We start from the raw sequence: 24,815 nt of genomic DNA on the forward strand, positions 1-24,815 counted from the left end.
CCAGCGCTGCTGCACGTAGCACAAGCTGTCAAATAACACTCAGCTAAAAATACTACATATTAAACGACAGTTAGAGCATGAACCAAGCCATATTTTCATTTGCCCTGAGAAGCAGCGCTCGATGCAGCACTCACAACCCCTTCCCCATACTGAATCCTCGTCTCCCCGTCGCACCAAGCAGGCGCTGTGGGGGAACTCACAGAGAAACGTTTCCCCCTCGCCAGTCACTGGTTTCCACGTGGGTTTTTTCCTGCCATTTCTTTCTGGTAGTTAAATACAAACGTGAATGCATTTATTTCTGGAGGAGCAGAGCTCTGAGATCCTGCCTCCCCTGTGCACACAGGGGCAGGAGGTTAAAGCCGACAGTGGCCACGGGGTGCTCGCGTGCTCAGTTTGAAAGGACTCAAACATATGTTGGAAATGCCACTCGTGAGCGCCACAGGGGCATTGTGTGGGCTGAGCCCTGCTGCAGGTGGGCTCCCAGCTGGCCCTGGCCAGGCACTTGGAAAATCCCAGTGCCCTGAGGAAAGCCTGGGCATCACAGAGGAATGGTGTGGCAGGGCAGAGGGAGAATCCGCTCCTCTGCGGGGCAGCACTGAGGTCTTTCTCATCTCAAAAGCATCTCTGTCTCCCTTCATCAAGCCTTGGAGGTGCTGGTCTGATTCAGGGGGCTCACAGAGGCTCTGCTGAGGTGGCTCTTCCCTCAGTCCTGGTAGTGGAGTGAAAGTCCAGGCTTTGGCTGAGGACATGGAGGCCAGCTCATGTTCATACAAAGTGGGTACAAAGACCTCAGCTGAAAGGGAAAGAAAAAACCTGTCTGCATTTAAATCAGCCTAATTAAAGTGGCTTTTTCCAAGGGCTGGCAGGCACTGCATTGCCTGCCCAAAGTGATTTGTGCAATTACCATCTTTTGTGTTTGTCTGGTGGGGTTTTTTCTTACCTCACTCATTTGTGGGACAATCACCTATGTGCAGTCTGTGACTGTAAGGTTAGAAATAAAGGTCTGGATTCTCATCTGCTCTAAGAAGTGGAGTAAATGGGCAGAGCTTTGCCAATTTACACCTGCTGGTGCTCTGGGTGCCTGGAAATAGCTTAGCAAGTGTAAAAGGAGAAAGAAAAAAAAAAAAACAAAAAAAAAAAGGAAAGGTTTCTCCATCCATCTGGAACACATTGCATCCATCAGGGGAAGGAGAGGCATTTGTGAGAGTGAACGCTTCATTTATCAGTGTACGAGCTATTGAAAAGCCTGGATGTAGCTGGGATAATTATAACCAAGATTAGTCTTCTTGGAATGGAAAAGTAACGACAATCCCAATTTTACCAAATCCTCTGAAATTTATCGTCTATTTATTTAACACCCCCGGACCCTTTCCTACGGCAGAGGGCCGGATGGATTTATGGAGGTGCAGTTTAGTAATCTGAATACTTGGGAGTTCATCTGCGGGCTGCTCTGGTTATTTTCACTGTCACCACTCGGAGGCCGTGGGAACTGGGAACGCAGATGGGAGCACCGGGAGGCACGGGCCAAAAAAATCGGTGGGAGTCAATTGTGACACTCTCCTCCCACGTGCTTTGCAGGTGAGAAATACCTGGCCTTTGTAGGCAGCTTCAGCTGTTGGTGGTAAGGGAAGGTTCCCTCTTGGGAAGGGAGCAAAGCTCCTCCCATCCCCTCTTCAGGAGCTGCCTGGTTTTTTCCCCTCTTTCTAGCATTTCTGTGGAGTTTTTTTTTCCTGCATTTCCCCATCCCTGGAAGTGTCCAAGGCCAGGTTGGATGGGGTTCTGAGCAACCTGGTCTAGTGGAAGGTGTCCCTGCCCGTGGCAGGGGGTTGGAACGAGATGAGCTTTAAAATCCCTTCCAACCCAAACCATTCCATGAGTCTCTGTAAGGAAAGGCAATGTGTATTCAGAAATTCCCCATGCAGGGAAGGTCAGAGGAGCAAGTGCATGTGGAGAACTGATTGCAGCTTCCCCATGCCAAGCTGTGGATATCACCTGTCCATCTTAGAGCCCTATCAAAACTGAAAATCTTGGCTAGAAGCAGGAATAGCAGTACGAGAAGGAAAATCCCTTTGGGGCAATTCAGGCTTTGTTAAAGAACAGGGATTATCCAGAATCTGTGAAAAGGCAGGTAAAGGAGCAGAGCCTGGAAGCCCTTTTGCTGCCATCATTTAATATTAGAGGAAAATGCCTGGGCTGGGGTTTAATAATCGTTGCTGGTCTTTTTTTGTAAGAAGTTCATAACTTCTAGGCCTGTCTGCATCTGTGGCTTTATGAGCTGTGCTGCCTTTTGGCTGAATATTTACTCTTTTCTTACCACAAAAGTCAGCGTCTTTTCCAGTGCAGCAGGAGCTGAAATGCACAGCCTTGATTTCCTGTTCAACTCTAAAGCACTGTGGGGTTTTAGAGTTTTTACAAGCACACACAAAACCCCAAACAACAAACCCTGAGAGATGAAAATAATGGTCCAAAGAAGACAGAAGGAAAATTTCCTTTGCCTCCTTCTGAGTCAGGGTTTTAGTCCAAGGGGTTTGGTAGCACTCTAAGCCTTTGTGCTTCAAGACACAAGCCAAATTCTCCCTAATAAAATTCAAAAGGCATTTTTCCTTCGGGGCAGAAATTCTAATATAAAATCTCCTACATTTTCCTAAACCACTGTCAGAAACTGGCCACTGTTGAAAGTGGAGCAGACAATTAGCTCAGGCTGCCTGCCTGAACTAGTGTGGTGGCTCTGGCCTGCTACACCTTCCCATAGAGGGGTGCCTTGCCACAAATACTGCTGTGCTGTCACCAGGAAGGCCACCAGCTCAGGTGGGACAGGTAATCAGAGAGGCAGGAGGGGGTTTGGAGGTGTGTTTGGGGGTGTATCAGGAAGCCTCAGTGCCCTGGTGGCCAAAGCAGTTTCTTTACAGTCCCGTGCTCCCAGCCATCCCTGCCTGCCTCTCACCTTGGTGTCTGACTCATATTCCTGCACACATCCAAGTCCTGAAGAGTCTGCTTAAGGTGCTGGATGGTGTGGAACTGGTGGTTTATTAGGAAAACAGCAGTGCTTCGTAGCCTGGGAGCTACAGAACAGTTTGCCTGAGCAAAACAAGGGAAGGAATCTTTGCATGTGCTTGGGAAAATGGTGGGACAGCAACACAAAATGTACCCCTTTCATCCAGAGGAGAGTTTAGTACCCTCAGTGCCGGCTCTGCTGCACATTTAGCCCTTCTGTAGGCAGGTTGTTGAACCTGGGAGCCGACAGCTGCTCCAGGTGTTGGGAAATCAAAGCGACTTCCTGAGGTCTTCGTATCTCACCGGTTTCCTGCTTCAGCCTTGGCAAAAACTGTACCAGTGAGGTATATCTGGCAGTGGGAGGCAGGTTTAGGAGTGGCTCTGGCTCGTGCTGCCAGCTGTGCTGCAGCTGTGGACAAGGGAGTGTTGCCATCTGTACGTGACTGGAGAACCATGTGCAGGTTTGGTCGCTCTCTCTGGCTGAAGCCAGTGGGAGCCTTTCTCGTCACTCCTGAAGAGCTGGAGAATGTCTTTTCACTTCCCACGTGTATTGCTTTCTTCCTATTTGATTTTGTTTTGGTTTTTTGTTTTTTTTAATTACTTTTAAAACTTCACCACGCTACAGTCACAAGAGGCAGAGGTGTTCTTAAACCCTGACCTGGGATTGCTTTCAGCTACAAAAAAATGCTGTGGCAGTATTTGTGCTGTGTCTTGGGAGAGTGTTTTCACACCATGTAAACACAGGTGGTCTGAGAAGTTTCTCGTGGAAGGTTTAGGGAAGGAGATGTTGGTAAGGATGGTTGCAGAGGAAGGGATGGAGTAACCTCCTAACCTTTCATCAGTGCCTTGGTTCCTCTGTTCCAGCTGCAGTGAACATTATTTAGCTCCAAGCTGCCGCTTCTGGCACCCTCCTCCCACACCCTTGTGTGGCCATTCTCAGGGGTTTTGTCCCTGCCAAAGCACAGCCTGCTACCGAAAGGCAAAGACAATTAAGAGGAAGTGGTGGAGTTTGCCACTTAAATGTTTAAAACTTACTCAGGCTGAATAATAATGCAGAGCATCGTTTCATCCAGGCAGATGCTTCCTGGATCGAAAGGAGCGACTGGATCTGATGGGAATGGATAAACAGCTTTGCAGCTCCCAGTTCCTGCAGCTCAGATCCCAGGTGGTGTCCCAGCCCCTGCCTGGCTGTGGGTTCACTCAGAAGAGGGGGATCTAGATGGAATCCTGTGTGCCAGCTCCAGCAGGGGCTGCTCCTGCCGGGTTCAGGAGGGATGTACATGGGCACATCACCAGTGCCAGCACCCCCAGCTGCCTCCTGACACAAGAGTGCTGCTGACTGCCTGCTCTTGGGCAGTGCCCAACATATGTATATCCTGGTCCTGGGAGCAGAAATCATCTCTGGGTGACTCTGGGCAAATCAGGGCAATCGAAAACTTCCCTCAATCCCCTCTCTGATCCTGGCATTGTTCCCACATGTGCCCTTCTGCCTTGCTTCCCGGATCCCCTGCTGCAGGGGTTGATGATGTTGAGCAGGGACCTCCTTGCTGGTGGCTGAGCTGTTCCTGCTCAGTCCCCTTCAGCTGGTGGGACATCTTGGAGCTATCTGTTCCCAGGAAAAGCCAGGCTCTTCTCAGCAGGATGCTGTAACCCCTAGTGTGTCAGGGATAGGCTGTGTTCACTCTCCTGGCTCAATCAGAGGGATTGAGGCTGCGGGTGCAAGCTTGAGGGAAAGGTGGAGGAAGAGGTCTGGGGGAAAAGCAAACCAAGCCATTCCTGGGCTCTGTAGGTGGAGAGGAATCTAGGGCTGGAAGCAGAGTGCTGGACCAGCACAGCCTGTGCTCCAGGGCCCTGCTGCACTCCCAGCCAAACCCACACACACGGCCAGGTGGGTTTTATCCAAGAGAGCTCAAGGAAAAACAGACACAAAAACTGTGGTGCTTGTTCCAGCTCATGTGCACCTGTGTTTTCTGAACCGAGTCCTGTGAGAGTGGCAGGAGAGAAACCCCATCCTGTAACCCCCTGCAGGGGCACTGCAAACAGCCTCTGTATCAGCATTGCCTGGTTAGCAAACACACTCGTCCCAGGTGGCCATCATCTGGAAACAGGCTGATTGCCAAGTAAATCCAGGAGCTGCTGTCTTTATAGGAAACTCCTCGAGGATTGACGAGGCAGTAAAACAACAGTTTTCTGTAGCAATTGCTCTGTGGGGAATTCGGTCAGATCGCTGCGTTGCAAACGTATAGGACGCCTGCCTGTGGAAATCCTTGAGAGTGCGATAGAATTTAATCAATCCCATTTGCTTGGATGGAGAGTCAGCCCAGATCTCTGTGGCAGATGCCCAGGAAATGCTGGAGGCAGCAAAACCTGTTCAACAAAGCTATGTGCGGCCCTGTGAACAGAATATACCGAATTTCCCTTTTTCTCACTCTGTCAGCCCCTCCTCTTATTACATCTCAGGTGTGTTCAGTCTTCACTCATCCTGTCATTTTCCTCATTATTTAACTTCTCTGTATCTTTACCCCAGATTCCTGGACTTTTTTTCTTTTTTTTCTTTTTTTTTTTTTCTTTTTTTTTCTTTTTCTTTTTTTTTTTAATGTGTGTTCCTTGATCCCTTCTTGTGCTTCCCACTGTGCTGGGAGGCAAGAAGAGGCACGTGACAGGGCTGGTCTGCAGCCCTGCTCCCTCTGAATCCCTGGGACTGAGCACAAGGTGAACGTGCTGGGGGTCCTGGTGGACCCTGACTTTGGAATTACACCAGTCACGCAAATCCCAGATGGGTTCCTGATATCTGTGTTGCTTTAAGGGGGCTTTATTTCCAAAAAGGTGACTTTCTCAAGCATGTTTGTTACTGCCTTTGGAAAATCCCGGTTCTGCTGCTTGTCCAAGCTGTGCACAGGCAGCAAATAGTGAAAAAGAACAACCTATTGGCACAGAAATGCAGAGGCCAGCTGGTTGGACTGTGTATTTATTGGACTGGAGATACAGGCAACATGGAAATACGAAGATCTGCTGCTAGTTTAGGCTTCTCCTTTGTCTGGTTCTTAAAAATAACAGGGAAGTTTCATGTAGTTACAGGAGATTGGAGAGAAGTTTATTCTCTTGATTTTTCTGTTCCAAGTTTGCAGTTTGCTCACCAACTGCATGTGGTTTGCCATCCCTTTTGCTCCTTCCCCATGGTACCTAATTCTTTTCCTCCCTCTGTTTTCTGGATCTTTTGGACAAAAAGGTAAATTAGGACCTTCCCAAGGACACAGAGCTATTGTAAAACCATGGGAGGGCTCAGCACAGGGAAGGTACTCCCTGGAGAGGCCAGACTTATGGGGAAATCATGCCATGTGGCTGTTGCTATGTTGCCAAGCTTGTTTGAGGAGATAGTGTGGGAGAAGTGTCCTTCATGCTGAGGTTGCTGGGCCTGCCATCCAAGTCAATGCTGGCTCCACATCCAGCACATGCCTCGTAGTTGGGACACTTGGCAATGATTCCTTATCTGCAAATCATAATTACTGGGACAGGAAAAAAAAAAAAATCTGCACCAGTCTTGGTCTTATCTGCTGGAATTCCTCAAGAAAAGGCACAAAACCCCCAGATCCATCTCCCCAGGAGATGAAATATGGTATTTAACATCTTCCTAAAATAGCTAGGACTCAAAAAATCCCCAAGTATTTTCTCTTTGCCTTGCAGGGTGTTTGCAGAAAGCATCCTTGGGTGATTTTGAGTGTTAGAAGGGGAACAATCAGCACCAGAACAAGTGACATAAGCAGATAGCTGAGCCTTGCTTTTCCTGTCATCAGCTGGTCTGGTGCACTGAAGGGCAGATGGGTGAGGAGGAAAACTTGGTTGGTGCTGTGGAGTGACTTGGTGAGGATTCGTCCATCCCCATGGCAAAATCCCAGGGATTTCAGGCATACCATCCAAATCTTGCTTCTCCTGTTGTTTACAGGCAACAGCCCAGCTTAGTCTGATTTCACTCACACTGGGCTGCAGCTGGAAGTGAAGGAAGCCCTTCCTCCCTAAGGAGGAAGATGTCCCTCCTCTCCCCTCCTAGGAATGCCGTAATCTCCCATAGATTGAATCTTACAGCCAGGAACTCCCTCTTCCTTGTCTTTCTTTCTCATGGCAGTGATTGTTCCTTGGGCTCTGCCTCCTTGCCTGTTTTTTCTGGACATCTGTGGGCTTCCAGGAGCAGCACACCCCGTGTGAAATCCTCTGAAAACCTCGGATGGGCTGTTGGAAGTCCCACTGCATCCGTGGACCCTGCAAAGCATCACTTTGGCCTGGCAGCCTTTCCCAGCCTGCATCCCACTTGCAGCATCCAACTCCCCGTGGGAACAAGCCATAATTTCGTGTTGTCCAGCAGAGCAGCAGGTCCCAGGTCCTGGAACCACCGTTCCAGTAGATGGCATCAAAGACAGCCTGTTCCTCTGCCGGACCCGGCTCTGAGGGCGGTTTCCCCACAGTCCCATTTCCCAACAACTCTGGAGCAGGCATTCCTTGAAAAAAGCAAGCTCCTTAAAGCAGTTGAACCTTAAAAACAAACAAACAAACAAAAAACCACAAAAAAAACCCCAACCAAGCTGTACATTTCTCTTGCTTCAGCATGAAGTGGCACGTCACATGTCAGCGTGGTGCCCGCTTTTCCACCTGGCAAAAGGGACTGGGTGCCTGCTGTTCCCGCCTTTTGCTTTCCTTCAAACATTCAGCCGTGATCTCACCTGAAAACATGCATTGAAAAAAACGTTATGGACCATCAGGGGCAGGTTTGGATGTCTGAATTTAGTTTGTTTTATATGCTTCTGCAATTTTTGCACGTGCCATGCCCTGCATAGCAGTGAGGTTTTATTTTTCTTTATTTATGAACTGCAAATAGGCCTCATAGTTGTTGGAGGTCTACTGGACATGAAGAAATCCCTCGTCTTGATTCCAGCCTGGAGGATTTCCCATGATCAACAGGTTTAGCTCATCAGGAGACTGCAGATGAGACATCATTTTTGAAAATCCGATTACTGACACATCGCATTTTAAAAATTTGATCACTGACTCACCATTATTTCTGATCTCTTTCGGATTATTTCAAAATCAGGTTCCCTACGTTAGCAGGAGGAGGTCAGGAGCAGAGTGTGAGTAGGGGAGGAGGGAACGTGTGTAGTTTTTACTTTTAAACTTAGACCCCTGTGACTTTTAATGTAATGATCGTAACATACCCTGCCCTTGGGAAGTGTATTCCAGCTGCCTTCCAGCACCTGCATTAGCCAGAGGACTTAGCAGGATTTTATAGATCTATTTTCAATTAAAAGGAAAGGGCTGGAATTTCTTCCTGCTGGGTTTGTCTTCTGCTCTGTTTGTAAATTCAAAGAAACAAGAAGGATTTACCTTCACTTCTTCACTAGGCCATAGACAACCACATATACCTTGGGCTGTACTCTTCGGTCCTCACCTGCTCGAGGTAACCTTGGTTTAAACCCAGGATTTAGGCAGGGTTTGGGCTGTTGGGGGAGGTTGAGGGAGGCAGCAGCACGCTGGGCAGTGCTGGCTGCAGGAGCACACAGCCCTTGGGGTGCACGATGGTGCTCCCTGGCTGGAGGTCTTGCTGGAAAAGTCTGTAAAATTGCAGGGTGCTTTTCTGCCTCGAGGACTTTTTATTTAAGAAGATCCTGCTGAGTGCAGAACCCCTCCATGTCTGTGTTATTTCAGTTTTTTGAGGTTCTTAAAAGCCCTGGAGAGCAGAAGTGCTGGCAGGTTGCTGGAGGGGGGAGAGCACAGCTTTGTGCAGGACCTTGTCTTGGACCAACAGCAGAACAGAGCAGAGCTCGGCCAGGAAAGCAGTGTCAGGGCTTTGGAGCTTCTGTCCTTGAACTGGAACTGAACCCTCAGTATTTTGACAACAGATTTGAATCTGGACCAAGGTGAAGGCAGAGAAATACTTAATGTGTTACCGAGTGAGAACAGTGGTTTGGCTAAAGGCAGGGAAGGGTGCCAAGAAAGATGCAAATGGGGAGAGTTATATAGCACAGGGGTTCAGCAGCCAGAAAAGGAGGTGGACAGGGGGCTTTCTGCCCCTGCCTGCACCTCCAGTGCTGTGGCATGGTCACCTTGCACTGCTACAAATGGTGTTGGCGCTGGTGGCACCTCTCAGTGGGTACTGGTGCCTTGGGGGATTTTGAGGCCACAAGGGGCTGTCAAGCTGATGCACACCAGGGTCTGGGCCAGCTGGGAGCCTGCAGATGTGCCCCAGCCTCTGTTTCAGGTGGAAACAAACAGCATCCCCAGGATATGCAGTCAAGCTCCTCTTAAAACATCCCTGCTGCAGAGGAGGGAGGGAGGGAATGATTACAAATTTATCACATGGTTTCTAAGGCACACACTTAGCCCGGGATGTTGGAAAATCTGCCAGCACCAGTGATAAACTCCCCTTTCACAGGGGTTGAATCTGGACTGTGTTCTCCAGGTGGGATGGTACCACCGTGCTGCAGTGCCAGGGAAAAGTTTCCTTCCCAGGGAAAAACGATGCAAGGTGACAGTCACTGTGTTCCTGGTTATCCTGTGCCCTGGGAATGAGGTGGGCAGAGCTTGAGGAGCAGGCATTATGGGAAGAAGGGGGAATAGAGGAATGAAGATGAAAGAAAACCAACCTGATGCTTTGCAAGAAGGGATCAGAGTGCCTGGGGCCATTCAGGTGTTATCCTGCTTACAAGAGCTGGAAAGCTGAGGAGAGCTTGAAACGGGGGTAGGAGGGACCTCTCCAGGTGCCACTTTGTAACATGAGGATTTGTCAGGCACCTAAAGTCCACAAAAAATACACTTTTAGGAATTTTGCTGAGAAGGGACAGGAGGGCATGCTCTCAGAATGCTGGTGTGCAATGGCAAACCCTCTGTCCCAAACACATTCCTTGTCTGTAGCTTCAGGAAGGTTCCACACAATAAAACACCCCACTCAAAAATACCTGGGGACTTCACCCCACTGACCAGTCCACAACCCCTTAGCTCTCACATGCAGTCCCAGGAGACAGAATTTGGCTTTGCATGCGCTGAGGAATGAAGGAACAAATAAATAATCCTTCCTGGTCTGTGCAATTCGCCATTTATAGTCATGCAACAAAATCCTGCGTTCTGGTTTTCAGGGAGCTGAAGAGTGGGGAGAGGGAGACCCTTTCCATCCCTGCTGGGGGAAGCCTTGTCCTACAGATGGGGCAAAGTGTGCCTGATGGGAAAAACTAAAAGGAACCTGTGCTCTCCAGAAACCACAGGGAAGCCATCCAACAGCATTTGGAGTTAGCCTTGTCTAGTTTCCATGTTGTTCATATATAAATATATATATATATATGAACAGAGAAGCCAGAGGGGCTTGGGTTTGTGCTGAAGACATGTAAAGGCAGCAAAGAAGGCTGTTACTGGGTTCACAAAAAGATTTGGCTGCTCTCCCGTGACAGACAGAGACTCACTTCTTGTCCTTCGTAGGTTTGACTGTTGGTTTTGGGGAAGTCTGGAAAATTCACCTCCTTGTTTCAGCAAAGGCAGCACATTACCTGGCTGGAACACTGGGCATGGAGGGGATGATGCTTTACAACCTGCTTTGAGCAATCTCCTTTACGTTTCGGATTTTTGCAGAGATTCACACAGAGGTTTCCTCTGTAGTTGTGCCAGGGAGTGCAGTGAGGGGCAGGTGATGATTCAGAGCCAGATGGTTTGTGACAGGGCATCGAGAGCACAGGAACACGTGAGGACAGAGCTCTGCCCAGAGAAGTTTGCACCTCCCTCCTTGTGTGCATTATCAAGTGTTAAAGGCTTGCTGTAAGGGGCTGGGATTTACCCTGCTCTCTTAAATTCACGTAAACTTTTCAAAAATAACATTTAATTTCATCGTTTCAATAAGAGAAACATCAGCTCATGTGAGCTGATGTTTCTCTTATTGAAACGATGTTATTAAATGTTTCCTGTTTCACAGGGGATCACACTTGACGCTCTTGGGAAACAGGAGTTTGTTTTAGCCTGTGAGATGCCTCTTGTTGGTTCCTTTTGGGTCTGTACCTGTGTCCAAGCTCAGTTTATCTCTGCTAAAGGGGATTTCCTTTGTTTTACTTTCCCTTTCCTTTTTTTAATATCTAGTTTATGGCTCTGTGAAAACAGCCATACGTGGTTGCTGTTCTGTTAAACCTGAAGACATTAATCAGCTCATCTGTTTTCAGTGAAGCTCTTATGCATTTACTCAGCTTTAACAAAGCCTTAATCTTCCCCCTTTTACTGAATCTGTGCAGGGTTCAGTGTTCACCCTAACTCCCTGAAACAGCCCTAATAAATTTGCCTGCTCCTGCTTGCTTCTCAGCATAATCCAGTGGGGGGGCACAAAATGCAATTAGCCAGTAAGGGCTTCACTTGAAATAATTTTGTCCCTTTGTCTGCCCCAAAGCTGGAGCCGAGCAAGGGGAAGAGATTGAGTCTGGCACCAGAGTTGTTGAAGGCACATCCCTGCTCCCTGCTGTGCTCCTTGGGGATGTGTGCTCGGAAAGCTGGAGGCTTTAGCCATGAGAGAGAGATGTATTATCACCCTTTGAATAGCCAGCATTGCTGTTCTTGTACAAAAAAAAACCCAGGGAAGGCTCTTTATCTGAAACCAGAATTGCATGAAAATTAGCTGGGGCCGGTGATGTAGCATCTGTGTCATTTTTTTTATTTTTTTTTTTTCCCCCCTGCTTTTACCTCTCCTCATCTCAACATGTAAATCCTGTCGCTAATGGGATTAATGGCACAGAAACCTCAGGAGCAAAATCTGCGGCTTCTGGAGGAACGCATAGCTGAGTTTCCTCAGTAAATCAGATCGCTTCTGTTAAGGTTGCTTAGCTGCAGCGTGCTCCTGCTCTCAGGTGCCTGCTAACTCCCCTAGTTCTCACCAGAGTTATTTGCCCATGTTTGTGCACACACACACATGCAGAGTCACGTGCATTTGAGGCTTCTCCTTTTACGTCCCAGAAGCCAACGAGCCCAGCAGAGGGAGGTGTGAAGGCAGCTCCGTTGTTAAAGCCGATGTTTCCCGTCTTGTTGCTTCCATGTGGTTGTTTGCAGGTGCTCTGGTGTGAGCACAGGTTGCCTTGGATGGGTGCCCACCTCGGTACAGCCTTTGGCTTGGGGCTGCCTTGCTGGTTTGGTGTCCTTAAGTCCTGTCTTTATCCTTGAATTCGATTGAATCATTTTAGAGTCACAGAATTATTTAGGTTGGAAAAGACTTCAGAGAGTCCAGTCTTTCCCCCAGCACTGCCAAGGCCACCACTAAACCATATCCCCAGGTGCCACATCTACATGTTTTTTAAATCCCTCTAGGGGTGGGGACTCCACCACTGCCCTGGGCAGCCTGTCCTACTCTTCTTCCTAACCTGGGAGAGGTTCTTCTCCTTAGCCTTGTCTCTGTTTCACCGTGACTTTGCAGTGTGTTAGTTGTTTGGACATGGCTACTTCTGGCTGCAGAGTCCCTCCTTTCTGGGGCTGCCAGTACAAGTGACATTATCTTATGCTAATGTGTTCACCTTATAGCATCTCCTGTCCCTCCAGCTCCTGGCAACCTGATAGGCACAGAATTAGGTTTACTCCTTTGATGCTCTCTATTCCATTGGTTGGGTGTCTCTCTTTTCAGAGGTGATGGTTGCAATGCAGTCCTCACTGGACTCAAACCCTCTCTGCCTTCTTGTAAACTCCCACCGTGGACTTGTACATCAGGCAAGCAGAATTTTTAAATCAGCTTCCCAATTCCAGTGCAAAGTCTCCTCCCTCCATCAGTGCAGGGCACACCCAGGTGTGCGCAGTCTCAAGGACTTGATATCCTGAGTAAACACCAGTTGCTGGCTGGGTTAACACGGCCAGTTAGGGCTGTCTAAGATGAGATTATCCTGGAACTGTGAGACTGCCGTGGCAGGGCTCGGCAGCGGTGGAGCGGTGGATCCCAGGCTCCCCATTCAGGCCGTGATTTGGGTGGAGAAAGGTGACCAAAGCTGTCATAAAAGTGCTGATAAGGTGCTGTATCACAGTGTGGGGGAGCTGCGTGGCCGTGGTTGTGGATGTGTCGTTGTAGATGCCGTGACAAGACCAGAAGGGTTTGCACTGTCAAGCTCATTGCAAGAAGTCGCACACCTCTGTCGTGAGTTGGAGTGAGGTGTTGCTGCGTGGCTGTGCTGAGCTTGGTTTGCTTCAAGTGTGACCCAAATGAGATATTTTGAAGACAGGAAGCCTTTAGTTCAGACTGGTCTAAGTGTCACTTCACATGCTGCGTGGTGACACCCTGACTCATAACCACAAGCTCTTCCTGAGCTCACACATTTTCCTCCCCAGCCCTGCCCTTGAGCAACTGCTGCTCTGACAGAGCCCTTACCCTGCTCCTGTGGTCAGGAGACCAGAAGGGAGCTGCACATGTCCAGTCCTCCCCACAGGTCCAGCTGTCTTTCTAAGGGAGGCCAGGTTGGAGAGGAATCCCTTCTGCCAGCCTCTGCTGGAGCGAGCAGCTGTGTGTCCAGCAGCATGTCTAGCCTGACAGGGGGGCTCCTGGAACATTGACATTTTGGGTGTCAAAAATCAGGCCCTGACACCAAATTCAAATAAATGATGCACCAGCTTGTCAGTGCCTTAATTGCCCAGGCCTGGAGGGTGGTTTTGGCATCCGGTTCCCCTTCAGAGGTGAATTTGCATTTCCCTTTTGCCCTTCCAAGCATCTCCAGGTGGTTTAGAAACAGGAAGGGTTACTGAAGACAGCTGAAGGTCAGGGCTGGGAGAAAAGGGATCACAGATGTTTGAAAATACTTTTTTTGTGGTGGCTGGGTAGGCCTCAGGAGCGGTGACTTTTTGACTTTGCAAACATGTCATTTCTGGTAGGAGCTGGGTGGAGACATCACCTACAGCAAACAGCTTTCTCCTGCCTCAGGCGACAACCAGAAAAAAAGAAAGGGTTCTGTGTTTTGTCTTAAAGAAGTACAGAAACAGGTATTGCCAAAGGAGTGGAAGAAATTAAGTCCAGTGCTTTCCAGGGAGAACGTCCTGTTTCCAATCCATTCTTCATTTGGCATTAAAAAGTTGGATTAAAGTATGTCAGTTCCTCCTAGGGCTGCAAAGCCAAGAGGCAGAGCTGTAGCACAGCTCAGACAAGAGCTGAGAGCTCTTCCCTGCTTGATCCTGACCTCCGGGATTCCTGGCACTTCAACCCTGTCGTCTTCCTGAGCTCTGCTTTACTTTTCTGATCCCAGCTTTGCTTGGCCACTACTGATGCACCAACATTGAGCACCTTTTCCCTGTGGCTGCTGGCAGCAAGGTGTGTTGTTTGATTTCTATGCACGTATTGCAAGGTGACAGTGACCTCCCTGCTCTGCCCTTTGTGCCCAGAGCAAGGCAGCAAATGGTACAGCTCTGACTGCAGTGAAAGGCAAAATGCTCAGAAATTAGACGTGCAAAAGGTTCAGAAATACAAGCTGTCCCCATCTCTTCCCCCAGGCCACGGGGCTGGAGGGGACTGAGGAAGTCAGGATTCAGAACTGGAGAGCAAAGGAGAGGTAGCATGGAAGTAACAGTCCAGATCTGTATTCCATCTATTTCTGAGTGCACAAGAAAATCTTATCGGGATGCACCCTTTGAAGTAACATGAATTCCACTTGGATGAAGAATCTAATTAAGTGCTGCAGGCTTTAGACAACACGTTAATATTTTCAACAGTTTGACCTCAAACAGGCATTAAAGCTCTTTCTGATAGCTAAATATGTGTTACACGTTTTTGCTTTAATTAGAGCAAGATTGTAATCCATACTTCAGTTAAGTTCATTACACTTAGAAACTTAATACAATCAAAATACCAGTTGGTCATTAGCTAAGTCCACTGTAATTAACACTTGCAGAAAACTTGTAATTATGTGCCTGTCCTTCACAGCAGGTGATGAGGGGAGCGAGGCCTTCCTCTCTTCTGATGTTTAAATCAGCACAGGCTCTATGTTGCGTGTCCCTAACTCATGGAACTGGGACCACAGGATGGCTTGGGTTGGAAGGGACCTTTAAGATCATCTAATTCCAACCCCCTGACATGGGCAGGGACGGCTTGCACCAGCCCAGGCTGGCAGTGCCCGAGTTGTTGGGTGGGCAGAGACAGGCACCCACAGGGAGCGACGCCGTGGACACTGTTGGAGCCAGAGACTGGCACTGGCTGCTGGCCAGGCCGTGGCAGCAAGCTGTGCCTTTTTGCACTGGCAGCCCCTAGATCTTCTCCAAAATTGCTTATCTGCGGATAGTAATGAATAGTCCCTTTATGCACAGTAACTGAGTAGTACTGGTGTCGCCTCCCTGAGAAAAATCAGCATCCCTCCTCAAAGGGATGGAATTATGCTCTTTTTTCCATACACAGGCTGCATAATTCACTGTAATTTTATTATCTCAGTGCACTCAGAACTGCACCACATGGCTCTTCTGTAAGTGGTGAAGGTAAGAGGCTACACCAGCATGAATTTTCTTTAATAAGATTACACCATGATAATAGGCTACTAGAATAATTTAGCTTCTAATGATTTTGTTCCTCCTTGCTTCCACATGATCAAGGGCAATATGCGTTAAAGTTGCAGAGGCTTTTTTAATTATGCAGTAGGAAGTATGTATTTTATCTAACAGCTGTAATATTCAAAGGGAATTTTTTTTGGTTTTGTGGGAAATACTTGTTTGGTGTTGCCATTTTCAAGGCCCCCTGTGTAAGCACATGCAGGCGCACGGTCAAATTTCTGCGATATTGTGGTGGTGTTTTTTGTGGGAAAAATCCAAGTGTTGAAACATTATGCAGCCAACCAAGCTGTCTGGAAGGGGATCAACCTTGTAATACTTTAATCTGATTTAGGGGAAAAAAAAAAAAAAAGGTACAAATTGTAAATGATTTCTTCATGCAGATGAGTTGCTTAACATCAGGCATTCAAATTAGGAATCGTTGGCTCGACTCCCCTGGGGCCTCAGTTTCCCTTTCAGTAAAACAAATGAAAGAGTCATTGGCACTTCCAAACCTGCCTCGGTGGGTACCCCAGACGGTTTGTGTTGCACCCTGGGAGCACTGAGAGATTTAGATCCCTCATGTTTGGAAAACTCTCCAAGATCTTTAAACGGACAGAGCAAAGTCTTATTTTAACATTCCCAGAGGCAGCGCTGGGTAACGGCTGTCACCTGGATTACATCCACTCCTTGGAGAGCATAATTTTATCCACGGTCCTACCTGGCACAGAAAGCTTCTAGCCCTCCACAGTGGAGTTGGCTTGACCTTCAGAGCTATCTGAACCTGCTCTGCCATGTGCCAGCCTCCCTCCAATCTCTGCTCTTCTGGACAAAATATGGCCTAACGTGGCCCGACTGGAACAATAGCTCTTCAGTTTAATCCGTATCAGCATAGTTCCTGACACAAGCTGGGAGGGTGGAGGCCCAGTGCCACACATCTATTAATCAGGGCTGGGTGTCACTTTGCAATTCAGAAATGGTTTGTGCAGACCAGAGCGGAAGGAAGCAGAGCTCTGCAATGAAAGACTTCTGAGGTTTGCTCTGAAAAGGCTTGTCACCGATCATGACGTGCTTCCCCACCTCTGGGCCTGGTCTTTGTGCCTTATGTAGCGTAGCCAAGGGGGGCAGAATTCAAGGACTTCTCTCTGGGTCCACATGGAGAAAGGAGAGAGACAGATGTCCGTGCATCTCACAAAGCTTTGGAGCTACATAAAGGATGAGGATTTACAGCAGATGGTGTTTGCACCGGGATCATTTGGTCTAGGGCTGCTCACCATTGCCACTTGGGCACACTGGTTTTCACCTGGGCATGGTGGTGGAAAACTTAATCCAGGTGGGACTTCAGCTTCAGGGTCAGATGGAGAGCCACCAGCATTTCAAACACTGCCTTGCTCTGCTGGCTGGAAGGAGAGTTGTATAACCTGGTGCTGAGAAACTCATCAGCTGCCTGAGCTCTGCCTGTGCTGGGTCTCTCACTCCTTTTCCAGAAGATGGGAAATAGTAGCAGAGTTTTTCCAGATAGCTGAGACAGTGGAGTTGGGAAATGGGAATGGATCAGGTGAGTTTTCCTTTGTGGGGGCAAAGACCTTTCCCCACTGCCCTTAACCAGGGGGAATTAAGAGTGAGTTCTTCAGCCACTCATCTGCCATCGACCTCGAGCTGAACCCTTGGGTTAGAAGCTGAGTTTTCATTTGAGACTTACAGACTTGCAAGCTAAATCAGAGCCCAGATGGTTTAGAAAAGCCCAGAGAGCTCCAACCTGAGAGCAGCTCTTGCCACGCACGTTCCCATGTTCTTTCAGCAGGCCGGGGCTGCTGTGCCAAGTGTGATTTCAGAGGAAGCTTGGAAAAGAAAGTCCAGCCGCGTCCGTCATCCTTTTTTTTCAGAGAGCTTCTGGTGCCTTTGCAACGCACAGAATAGCTGAGAGAAAGGACTTTTACAAAGCTTGAGGCTGGGCTTCTGTGCATCCCGCTTCCCTTCTTCCTAGGACGCGTCCTCTTCCTCCATGAGTCACCCCATGGACGAGAATAAGAGACTTTATGGGACAAAGCAGACAAAACACAGCAGAAGCTGGCTCTTTGGGGTGGCCATTTGTGCTCGTGGATCTGGAAGCATCTGTCATCTTTAGCCTGGGGAGTTCAGTCCCAGAGAGCCTCAGGCTGGATTGCTGTGGCGTGTTTGTATGCGTGGCCGCGCACTGTGCCGGGTGGCTGCCTGCCACCCCCCCCCCGCCAAAGGTGGATGTGCTTCGGAAGAGAAGCGGTTCTGCACGTATCAAAATATTCAGCTGAGCTGCAAACCGTGCCAGTCAGCGTGTTAAAATATTCCCTGAAATTCTCTGGGAGGGGAGGGCGCTCCAGGCCCGCGGGATTTGCCTGGTTGGCAGTGGAAACAGCACGACTGAAGAGTCAAACCTCTCCTGCTCTGGTGGCACCTATGTCTGTCCCTGCACTCCAAGGAGATCTCTCTGCTCTGACGTTGGGAAGGGGCACTGGGAACCTGCTTGCTGCTCCCTGCTCTTGCGCAGTGCTTTACGACTCTAAACGCTTCAAAGGTGGCTTTGCAGGTGTCCATCCAGCCTTGTCTCAGCACCCAGCTCCCAGCCAAGCACACCTTGGCTCTGTTGAAGCACCCCCGCCTTCCTGCTGCTTCATCCTCCTGCTGTGAGCCATCTCACTGGAAAACTTCTAATTAAAGCCAGATTATTGGTCTTGGCCCTTCTTGTTAGTGGTTTGATTTGAGGTTTTCTTTTTTTTTTTTTTAAGTCCCTTTAAAACGTCTGGATAGATGGTATCAAGGTTAATTTGTTTGTGATAGAAGAAGCATTTTCACACGGCAGCTGAATGTTGTTGGAAAAGAGCAAAATTAATAGCTGCTCACTTAATCCTGATTAAACTGGCAGCTGGGAGATATTGATCAGTGTGTTCTCAGCAAACTATCCCTCTCTAATGCTCAGGGTAAACAAGCCTGGGACTGAGGTTACCTTAACCCTTCCCATGTTGGCTGCCTCACGCACTAGGCAGGCACCTGAACCGGAGCATTGCCCTGAACCAGGGCTTTGCATGGCATTGGCTCCCTGGGGCACAGCCAGGCTGGCTTTACCCCAAAATCTCCTGGGATTGCAGAGCAGTCACCCAGGTCTGGGTGTCCCTGGGGAGCCCTCTCTGCTGGGGACCCTCGGTGGCCCCCACTCCCAGCCGCCATCACATGGGATGCTTGAGGTGGATCAGAGAGAGGACCCCGGGGGGTTGCAGCAACTAATTTTAGGGGTTTAAATCAAAAACAGGGCTCAGCCAGAGCGGGCACCAGCTTGGACCTGGGCCCAGCCTTGCTGGTGTTTTGAAATCCTGCCGCTTCCATTGCTGCCGGTCATTTTCCCACTCATCCTTTTTATTTCTGACACGTGCTCTCTGGGGACAGATGGCAGGATAAAACCTCTACACCTCTCAGCCCACCTGTTTGATCGTGCTCTCCCCTCCAAAGTCATAATCCAGAAGCAATTTTGAGGCTGCCAAGAGAGAGGAGGAGGCTCAACAGCCCCAGCTTTCCTGCTCAGGTGTTTTATTACTCTCACCAAACACATGTTCCACATTCAAGTCCGTGCATTCTTAATGCAGCCACTGCCAGACTGGCTCTAAACAGCACAAAGTGCTCTGGGTTGGGCCTGCCTTCACTATTCACAAGGTCACTGCATTTTTGCACCTCTGGCTGCTGCACTGTGGGTGAGTTTCTTGTTTCCTCCCCTGCCCGTGTTAACACAGACAAGCTCTGGAAACACCTAGAATTGTCTTCAGCCTCCCAGGGAACGAGTGGGACTGCTGGAGTGGATGGACAGTAACATGACAAGGCAAAGAACAGCTTTCCAGAGAGCACCCAGAAATGTGCTTTCCCCAAGGAGATCAGTGTATTGCATGGGCTCAGTTTTATCCTTGCCAAAAATTCCATTTAAAAGAGCACAGCTCCTGCTGTTGGAGGTACCAGTACCAGGTCTGGCCCGGTACTGATCCACCACTCAGTACTTCTGGAAAAGAAAAGTGTTTATTTTGTGAATGTCAAATAACTATTTTTCCAAGGGGTGAGTGGGAGATGTGAAATGGAATTGACCTCTCTGATACCTCGGGCAGCATCACTCCCAAAAATGGCAGCTGGCTTTCCCCACTCCTTCCCATCCTCGTCCTTGCTCTGCTCCTCCATCCTGGTGCCCTGCTCACATTGCACTTGGTGGGATGAGGGTTCCCCACCCTCCCAGGTATCCAAAGAAAGATATTTCTCCAGATGTTCCTCCTCACGTGGCACGTGACAGCAGGAACATCCATTGTATGCTGCAAAGACAAGCACTGTTACAATCACTGTCCTTGGGCAAACAGGCTCAGGCTTCCTGTTTTCCTTGTTATCCTTATTCCACCAAATGTTCTCCATAGGTGCATCCACACAATAGCTGACTCTCAGCCCACACTCGTATCCTCTGTGCTCTGGCCTGGATGATGGATTGCTGTTGGATTCTGGATCCCTCCAGGATGCTGATCAGCCTTTACCAAGCACACTGCTGCTGACCACAGGGCCGCTCACCCTCCTTGCATCCAAGCTTGTGAGGTGCAGATCTGTGACAGATGAAACCCAGTAGGGTTAAGCTGTTCTACAGCTGAGGGACCAGTGTAAATGAAAATGGGAAAATTGATGGAGTGCTGGCTTTATTGCAGGGGGGCTGTTATTCTCTTTTTCACGTGGTCGAGAGCGTTGTTGCCTCTGAGCTTGTGGTTCAGTGGTACCTTCAGGCTTCAGTGCCCTTCCTGCACCCCCTGGGGTCAATGGCATCACTCAGCTCTCCCTTGGGCACATGCCTGACTCCCAGAAACCACCCTGTTGGCACAGGTTCCTTCTGCCACTCCCCGGGGGACCTTTCTGTAAGCGATCCCTCGGCATGTTTGCGTTTGGATTTTCTTCATTCCAGCCTGGGCACGTACGGGTTCTCTCTGCAGGCTGCTCAGCCATCGAGCCCACTCAGGACTGACCGCAGCATTTTTGTGCTGTGTAGAATTCCTTCGAGTCCCCAGGAGGTGCCTGGTGAACAGTGGGAGTGTGTGTGGGCACCCAGAGGCTTTCACGCCTCGTGCCCATCGTCACCTCTGAGCGATGAACAAGAGGCTGCATTTTTTTCCATAAGCCCTGCCAAACCTTGGTCCTTTCTCCCTCCACCCTCCGTATGCTGGCCTGACCAGTCACCAGTCATCTTTTAGGTCTTAGTTTGTCCCAGGAGAACCCCCAGTTAGTACAACACCCTTAATTAACCTTACTGAGTTATACCTAAGAGCAAACCAGACCTACCGTGCTGCTGCTGCCCTTGTGACAGGAGCTGTTCCTGTTTGTAGGAAGAGAGAGGACACAGGTGGTGTTTGCTCCTCAGAATTTGGGATTTGATGTGCCCCACAGTGTTGCTGGAGGAGGCTGTGGATCTCCCATATCCCCATCCCTTTTCTATCCTTTGATTTGCAACAACCTTGCACTTGCTCGTTGTCTCCTTCTCTCTCAGGTGAAATCTGAAGCAGGTGAAGCTGCAGACAGAAAGCACTCGGGGCAAAGTTTGTTTTCCTACTCAGAAGTAAGAAGTGTGGAAGTCTGAGGTCATACCTCAACAGCCAGTTTCCCCTGATTAGGACAAGAGGCTCTTCTCTCGGGGTTGTTTACCCCAAACAGCTTCCCTGTGGGAAATCTGGTCCTTTTCCTCTCTTCCATCTTCTGGGACCAAAACAGGGATGGGGAGTAAAAGTGTTTAGCCAGGTGGATTGTGAATTGGACAAGTAAATGAATACATAGGTCAGTGAGGTGATTATTTTAGCATCTGGAGCAAAGAAAAATGCTCCCTTCTCTTATTGTTATTCCCACAGACATGGAAGAAAAGACTCTTCCTTGTTAAGTTATGTGTCCGTGCAGCCTTGAGGGTAGATCCTGATTCCAGCTTATGTTTGGAAAAATCTAGTAGAGTCACAGTGTGGATTCATTTACAATAAATGAGACCTAAGACAGTGGAAGGTGGTGGGTGAATTATCTATCGGGTAGGATAGTGCTTTGGAGGGAAAATGACGAGGCTCCTGTGAGAATTCCTGAAGTCAGTGCATTATTTCTGTTTGTTTTACTCCCCTGCAGTGTAACCAACACCAGGGATCCCTCCTCTGCCTTGGGCAACACGTGTTCTGTGGCCATTAAGAGAAAGCAGCTCAGTCTTTCACGTTCACAGCGTGCTTGCGTTTCCCCCTCCGTCGTCTCGCAGCTCAGCATCACTGATGCTATGACAGAATGTGTTCAGTGCACAGAACTATTAAAAATGTAGCTCAGATGGTGCTGACGGGAGGCTGACATCTCCTGAATAATTTATTTGAACTGAAAAGATTTATAATATTCAAGTGTTAGCAGGACTCTTTGTTTTAACTCTTTCTGAGGCGGCTGCTCGGTGCCATTCACTCGTTTGGGCAAGAAGTGGCTCGACCTGTTCAAGCGTGGGTTGGACATCTCTGTCAGCCAAAGCCACCACCTCCCTCAGGGACAGTCAGAATGTTGGTCGTGGTCCTTTGGAGGCGGGAGAACTCCAGTAGAACTCCAAAGGGAAGCCGGAGGTGTTGGAAGAAGCAGACACTGACAGTTGGACAGTCCCTCTGCCTTGGGAACAGCAAGCCTTTTTCCAGGGTGGAGGATTGAAACAGGCTGTAATTATTGGCTGCAAAATATTTACAGTAAGCAAGGAATGGCTGGCTACCTTTAATTCCTGGCAGCAGCTCCCTTCCTGGGGGCAGTGACTGTAAGTACTTGCTCTGAGGAGCAGCTGCTCCCATCCTCCTGTCCAGGGGGAAGTTGCTGGTCCAGGGGGTTGCACAGAGTGGGGAAACCAGAGGGAAGGAGAGAAGTTTGTGTGATGGTAATCCTAATGCCTCACCCATCTCTAAAGCACGCTGGAGCCTTGGGAGTACATGCAAATGATGTCTAGGTGGGAAAAGGGGACTTGGAGCATGTTTGGGTGATGCTCAGAGTGTGCTTTTGCCAGTGCTCTGCTTATCGTGCCCAGCTCTCCGGTGGTGTTTTCACTCAGCTTTATACACTTTTTAAATTGCAATACAGGCTAATTGGTTTGTGGAAGGTCACAAAGGGATCATTAAACGTGGGTGCCGAACACAAACCTGTGGGTTCTGATCCCAGTGTCTGCTGTGGGACTTCCATGGCTGCTGCAGAGAGCTGTGCAGTTGATGCACGGAGGATGCACTACCAGTCCAACCAGTTAGTGCTTGGACTCGATGACCTCAGAGGTCTTCTCTGACCTTAACCGTGCTGTGATTCCATGGGTATGGCTTTGCAGGCCCAAGACTCGGTGCAGTGGAAGGAAAGCAGGGCCACAGCTTTCTTGTATACATTCAGCAGAAACTGTGTGCGGGGAACACCCTTGCACACAAGCAACCAACCCCAGTTTCCAAATTTATGCTGGCAGAAAGGCAATCACGAGGCAGAGGCCAGCTCTAGGAGGTTTTATCAGTTGTGTTCTTGGTATCGGTGTGAGAAAAGCCAAGATTATTTCTGTGATGATTATCTGAGAGGGCTCTTCCTCCCTCTTTTTTAAACATGCAAGACATTACACAGAGACAAATCCTGCTCTCGGCTGTGAGGAACCAGTTCCCACTCAAATCAAAGGAAGCTGCTCCCAGGTGGTAGAGGCCAGGATTTGTCCCACACTTTATAGGCAGATTTATCACTGAAATGTGCCCACACCACGTGCCCCACAGACAGCTGCTCCAGCCCAAAAGGGCTCAGTGCTGATTCACAAACAACTTCTCCCTCCTGCTCTCTCACTTTTACTGCCAGTCATGTTGCTTGCAGGGTTATTTCATTGCCTTTCAGTAATCCTCCTAAACACACAAAGGAGCACAGTGTTGTTGTTCTCGCTTTTCAGTTGGGGAAACTCATTCACAGAAAGGCCAAGTGATGACCTGAAGTCACACACCAGGCCAGTGGCAGAGGCAAAAGAGGGTTCTCCATGTCCTCTGTTCCTTCCCAGCCTCTCTCATAAGCTCAAATAGCAGTAAAATGAAACAGAGGTTCATACCAGGAAAAGTTGGATTGGGACCTGCATCAACTCAAGATCAACCATGGAGTCACTGTGGCTCAGTAGAAACCCTGGAGTTAATGACCTCTGCAAAACTGATATATTTTTGCATAAGTATATTCCAAGAAATAATTAAATCCCTATTAATTATAGAGACAGGAACTAATAGAAGAGAAGAGCCAGAATCTCAAGGTCAGATTCATCTGAATCCATCACCTAGCAAAAATCTGTTTTATGAATAAATACACCCTGAAAATTAGTCTAATAAATTTTTCCTAGTGAAACAAGTTGTCTTCCTGCTTCATGTATCATTTTAAAGGAAGATAATGGAATATAAATTTTCTTCATCTGCAGAGAAACAGACATTCAAATGTGTCTGTGTGTATCCTTGTTTTGGAGATGGTACTGACATCTGGGTAGGACATGTTGGACTGAGCCTGACTGGCTTCAAGAGCTGTTGGAGTGGAGACCAGCACTGATTTCCAACCTGGGGAAAGTTCCCTTCAATTCCAGCTTCTTTGTGTATTAGCAATTACTTTCAAATGTTTAAAACTCAATAGCAGTTGCCAAAATCTGCGTTGCCTCCCAAGGAAAAAAAACTCCCAATTTCTTCTTGTTTAAATGCCAAATATGTGGCTAAACTAAGGTTGACAACAGCTAAGTTTTGGGTTTGGGCAGATTCTGAATCCATGCACAGTAAGTGCCTGGAATATGCACACAGCTGTGACTGTGCTGAGGCTATGTCTGTGGAAATGTAAAAATATTACTCTTAAAAGATATTAATCTTTCTCACATTTCCTGCTATGGTTCGAGGTGATTTTTACATAGTTTTGTTCTCGGCTGTCTCGGTGCTTTGAGTCCTCCTGCCTCTTCTTCTCTCTTCTTGCAGTGATTTTACAGCCTCTTGCATTATGTACCTTTGAAAAATGGTTGGTTGAGTAAGAGGTTTCTTGGTTTCAACCAGAAAAGAAATACACAAAGTCACTAGAAAGTCGCTTCTATGAAGAAAAGCTCATATAGACCATAAAAGAAACCAGAAGTGTCTCTGAATGAGATACGACGAGGCTGGCTGTGAGCAGAAGCAAACTGTTTGATTTTAAGACTCCATGTTTTAATGCCCATGAAATGCATGAGCCCATATGCACCTCAGTGGCTCTGCCAGCCTCCCACAACCTTTTTTTTTTTTTGCAACACAGTGAGCAGGCTCAGGGTCACATGAAGCTGTCAGACACACGAGGATGTTTCC

General features: G+C 48.5%; 1 protein-coding gene across 2 annotated transcripts in view; it reads left to right on the plus strand.

Annotated features, from left to right (window-relative positions):
• Nucleotides 1-24,815, plus strand: part of LHPP (phospholysine phosphohistidine inorganic pyrophosphate phosphatase) — a 76,760-nt gene that overhangs the window by 33,323 nt on the left and 18,622 nt on the right. Inside the window, exon 7 of one of the 2 annotated variants that reach the window (XM_027890954.1) lies at nt 13,410-13,560. The exons of the other annotated variant lie outside the window; for it this stretch is intronic. Coding sequence (XP_027746755.1) covers nt 13,410-13,533 — 124 coding nt within the window. The 3' untranslated portion in view covers nt 13,534-13,560. Of the gene's footprint in view, nt 1-13,409; nt 13,561-24,815 lie in introns of those variants that run through there. 2 annotated transcript variants of the gene reach the window in all.

Source organism: Empidonax traillii, unplaced genomic scaffold, assembly GCF_003031625.1.
Source record: "Empidonax traillii isolate 1590-97213 ecotype Southwest subspecies unplaced genomic scaffold, ASM303162v1 scaffold304:size641404, whole genome shotgun sequence".
Lineage (NCBI taxonomy): Eukaryota > Metazoa > Chordata > Aves > Passeriformes > Tyrannidae > Empidonax > Empidonax traillii.